General features: G+C 46.5%; 1 protein-coding gene across 1 annotated transcript in view; it reads right to left on the reverse strand.

Moving 5' to 3' along the window:
* The window catches only part of LOC107581616 (FH1/FH2 domain-containing protein 3-like), a 191,749-nt gene that overhangs the window by 183,950 nt on the left and 3,015 nt on the right, over positions 1 to 4,784 (reverse strand). The window contains exon 2 of the mRNA XM_016267244.1: positions 2,331 to 2,437. Within this exon, the coding sequence (XP_016122730.1) occupies positions 2,331 to 2,437 (107 nt within the window). The remainder of the gene's footprint in view (positions 1 to 2,330; positions 2,438 to 4,784) is intronic.

The following is a 4,784-nucleotide window of genomic DNA, read 5'->3' on the forward strand; positions in this document are numbered from 1 at the left end:
GAGCCTGCTCGGGACCCACTAGCGTGGGGGTGACCCCGTTGAATCGAGGCGGACGAGAACCGAACTGGATTCCGTAGCCTCTTTCTACAGTACGCAGGACCCATTGAGATACATTTGGCAGTAGCTTCCACGCTGCTAAATAATCTACTAAGGGAATCAGTCTCTCGAGACTGATCTCCGGTGTGCCCAGAACGGCTAGTTAGGTGCCTTGAAGCGTCTACACGCCGACAGGGGACGACCGAACTAGCTGCTCTGGGGACCTCCGCAGAGGCCGCGAGCCTCTCAGTGCCGCTACGTTGCCGGGCGGTAACTGACAGATATTCTCGCTGGAGATCGCTGCGCCCTAGAACACCGGCAGGGTTGGCAGAACGATCTCCCGAGGGCACTGGGGGGAGACGGGCACCGTGTAATGCGGTGCGACCCTCTCTGCCCCAGAAGGGCCTGCCTTCGCTAATTCTACACTCAGATAGTCAGGACCGTTTTGTCGAGGACCTCTTCGACCTGAAGGACGGTTCACAGATCCGGCTTAGGCTTCAAGGCCCCCAACCCAGAGCGCTACTTCTGCCTCCGGTCCCGACGCGGGGGAACACGGGCGGCAACGCTCTGTTGCGTCTCCCTATGTGAGGAGCTGGTACGCGGTGGGGACTGCTGCCGCTCAGCAGCCCCCGGAGCTGAAATACGGTGAGGAAGGAACCGCCGCTTGTTTTCGGGCCTCCTGGTCCCTGACGACAACTGAATTGACAGCGTCGCCGAACAGGCAAGAAGGCGCAAGTGGGGCGTCGAGGAGGAAGACCCTGTATTTCTCTTTCATATCCGACAGGGTCAACCACAAATGCCTCTCTGCTGCCACCATTGCTGCCATGGACCGCCCAATGGCGCGGGCAGTCTCTTTGGTGGCACGGAGAGAGAGATCCTTAACTCTGCGATATTATCAGAGCTAAGCTCCTTGCCTTCATTCAGCTCTTTCAGCAGGTCGGCCTGGTACGCTTGTAACACAGACATTGTGTGCAGACACGCACCGACCGGCCTGACCCGCTGCCACGTACCCCTTGCCCACCAGCGCTGATGATGTACGCAGCGGCTTGGAGGGCAGTGCCGGAGCCTTCAAAAGATGATGCCATGCCTGGGGACAGATAGCGTCTGTTCAACCCGAGGCATCGCCTTATAGCCCCGCTCAGTTAGCCCTGCAACATTTCCATAATAATCTGACGCAGGGATAAATAGGCAGGCCGAAAAAGGGCTGGCCCACGACCTTGACACCTCGGTGTGAAGGTCGGGGGAAAACGGCAGGCTCCAGCATGGAGGTTGCGGCTTCGCATGCAGGAAACGTTCATCCAGCTTGCTTCGCTGCGGCTCGACCTGCTTCTCGGCGGGCCAATCGATTTTTACCTTGGCCACGGCACTGAGTAAGCACCTCCACTAGCTCCTCATATTGGGGCGATTGAGGGGGCGAAACCTCTTCGACGTCCTCCACGTCAACCTCCTCGGAGGAAGACAGGAGAAGTGTCGAGCCGCCACCTTGGGAGGAAGTAGCCGCAGAACGGGCTTCCGAACCCAGAGATCGGGCACTGGATCTGGTGGGTGAGGAAGGAGATAAGGACTCGCCCGTCTCCATTCCCTCCGCCAGATCCAACTGCGAACCCCACGAATGCAGCCGTCGCTCCGACTCGACGGAAGCGGGGCCAGCACCTCGAGGAACCCTGGCAAAGGCTCCCTCCTCAAAGAGAGCCCTCCGGGAGCGAAGCGTACGCAGTGGGAGGCGCTCGCAATGCGGGCAGCCGGCCCCCTCAAGAGCCGATTCTGCGTGCCTCGCTCCCAAGCAAACCACGCACAGGCTGTGTGTATCCCCACTCGTGATGTAACGTGGGCAGGGAGGAACACACAACCTATAACGTGGCTTGCACTCGCCCTTTGCATGCTTTGTCTTAGCATGAGCCTTAGACATAGCTGCTTATTAGAGTTTTTTCTCACAATAGACAGACAACAATAAATATGACTGACACACATAGAGCGCTTCGCTGAATGACAGAAAGCTGACGCTGGCTCCGCCGCACGTGCTTTTATAGCTTCCTGGTCATGACGTCATCCGCCATGACGTCCCGTTCAGCTATTGGACTGATTTCACATGTGATTCAGAGCATGGGTCGCAGAAGGCGTTCCCCTAGCGTTTTCGACGCAGCTCGAGTTCCTGAAGAGGAACTACATTTACGGTGCTTTTTTTTGGTGGGGGGGGGGTTTATGTCATTTTTGGAGATTAACAGTTGTATAGAAAATAGTTGTGTGTTTTTTTTTTGTTCCAAAGAAGACGGCATGAAGGTGCAGTTGCTTACCCTCCATCCTCCTGAAATCCATCAAGTTCATCTCTCTGCTCGGCCAAGGTGGACTCCAAGTCCAGATAACTGCCATTATGAGACAACTGTAAAGCACAGTCATCGAGCTGAGTGAGGGACAAAACAAAAAAAGACACATTCAAAGAAATATTCATACGAGAATCACAAGAAAGTAACTTCTTAAAACAAATAATTATTATGAAACACTACATCTTAGTGCAATCGTAATACATATTCAAGTAAACCATCAGTAATGCTAATGCAATGGATATGCATGACATCAGGCTGACATCATGTTGAGCCTTGACATGTCAGCTATGTGCTTTACTTCTTTTTTTTTATTCATAACATCACACAGCTTCATAAACAGTGACATACACACTCCAGCGGTCCTTTCATGCTCTGATTCATATTTCACTTTAATATCAACTCATTAACATAGGTACTGTGAAACACTGGGTGTCTTTAAAGTCCCAATGTGCTTAACGTCATTATGCTGTCATGTTTCTACACTACCCTCGTTGATAGCCACATTTTGCCAGAACATTATTATAAAATGTGTCTGATTCATATCAGTATCGCAACTGAGGAATCAAAAGAACTTGTCATAACTTTGACGGCTTCAAAGCAGTCTTATTCAAAGCATTCAGACTGAATCTGATTTATAGAAGTGTTGTGAGAAGCCCATCCACACCATTTGGAGATATGCAGCAGTCTTTAGAGGTCTGCTCCGTTGGAGGCCTGCCTGTTTGTTGACACTCAATTACAGCCCAGTGATGGGATTTGAAACCTCCCAGGGGGCCGTTGCCAAGCAGCAGCGAGAACTGTCAATCAACGTGTGAGCAGGGTCACCCGCGACTCTAAACATGCTAATTACATGCTCTGTTCCCAGTTGACTCCCCCCAGCACTAGATCAGGCCTTTAAGCCCCTGCCTGGCTTACCAAGCCACATCCACCCCCAGGGACAGGTAAGAATATACTTCATGCATGGGTACCAAGAGTTTACTTTTGCCAGCATGTCTAGAATACCAAAGGGGTCTTTGTTGAAAGTCTCTGTCCTCACCTGTTAGATCTTTGGAATCCTAGTAGCTTTGATTTGCATCACTATGAAAACACATGCTTGGAAAATTGATTTAGCTAAAATTACCATAAAGCTACCTCAGGAGTACTATGTGAAGAATTAAAATATATTTTGGTCAATAACAAAATAGAGTATCTACGATAAAGAAAACATGAAATACTATTTAAAACATATAATCCAAGTTCTTAGAATGTATTATTTGCATTCATGCACATTTATGCCATTTTCATATAGCTATGAAATACCATGTTCAGTAATGTTTACAATTAATGGCACTAAAATGTCTCTATGGTGTAACCATTTAATAAAATCATTATTTTCAAACATGTTTTTAAAGATTCTTTTAGATTTTTACACTTTTAAGATTTTTTCAAGGTAAAAAGTAATTTATTTAAAATATAATGAATTAAAATGTATTACTACTATTACTTTTTGGGGGAGAGTTGCACCACATGACATTGCCTGGTTATTAAAAAGTCAAAAGATACTATATTTTAGGAGACTTACTGACCTCAAAGTCATGAGGTTCAGTTACTGTTTTTTGCTTTTTCTTTTCTGCGCCACATGACTTAGTTGGTGGACAAAAGTTTTTCAAATATATTTCCTTTTCAATAATTTCTCAGTATGATACCAAGACATTTGTAATTTTTCACCCTTTTTACCCTCTCAAAAATTTTTTTTAAAAATTGTAAAAATTACAATATTTTTTTATTAAATTAAAATATATTTTTAAATAAATTTATAAATATGCACAAAATAATAATAAAAAAAAACTTGCTACCCTGAACGGAGCACCTTGCCCAAACCTGACTCTGTCGGGAAATAACTACAACCTCTGTGCATGATTAATCCAGCCTAGAGTTTTGGGCTGTGTTTTCCATAAAGCCACTGTCTCTGTTTCTTCTTGGGCAGGACTGAGATAAAGACGACAGACTTTTCAGCAGATTGCAAGAGGCCTGCTAACAGGATTACCGCTCTTCTCCACCTCCCAACCCCTTTGACTGACTGTCTGATGCGAATTACACACCAGTCAACACCATTAGGTGTGGCGCCTAGAAACCTTAAGCCTCTTCCACACAGAAAATCCGGAAAAAGTAGTACTGGCAACTGTTCTGGTATTGTGGGATTCATTCATTCACACTGTCAGAGCTTTCAACTATTCTGCACTTGCGAATTTGACTGGAATAAATGTCAAAGGAGCTGGAGAAAGTGTGCATAGAAAAATACAAAAAAGAAGATGACAATAGCTGCAAACGAGTGATTTGCTGTTTTGGATTTCAATTGTCCTAGGATGGAGTCAATATACTCAATATTCACAACATCCCTCTTATATATATATATATATATATATATATATATACAGTGGTGTGAAA

The sequence above is a fragment of the Sinocyclocheilus grahami genome, unplaced genomic scaffold (assembly GCF_001515645.1).
Source record: "Sinocyclocheilus grahami isolate Dianchi unplaced genomic scaffold, SAMN03320097.WGS_v1.1 scaffold36.1, whole genome shotgun sequence".
NCBI lineage: Eukaryota > Metazoa > Chordata > Actinopteri > Cypriniformes > Cyprinidae > Sinocyclocheilus > Sinocyclocheilus grahami.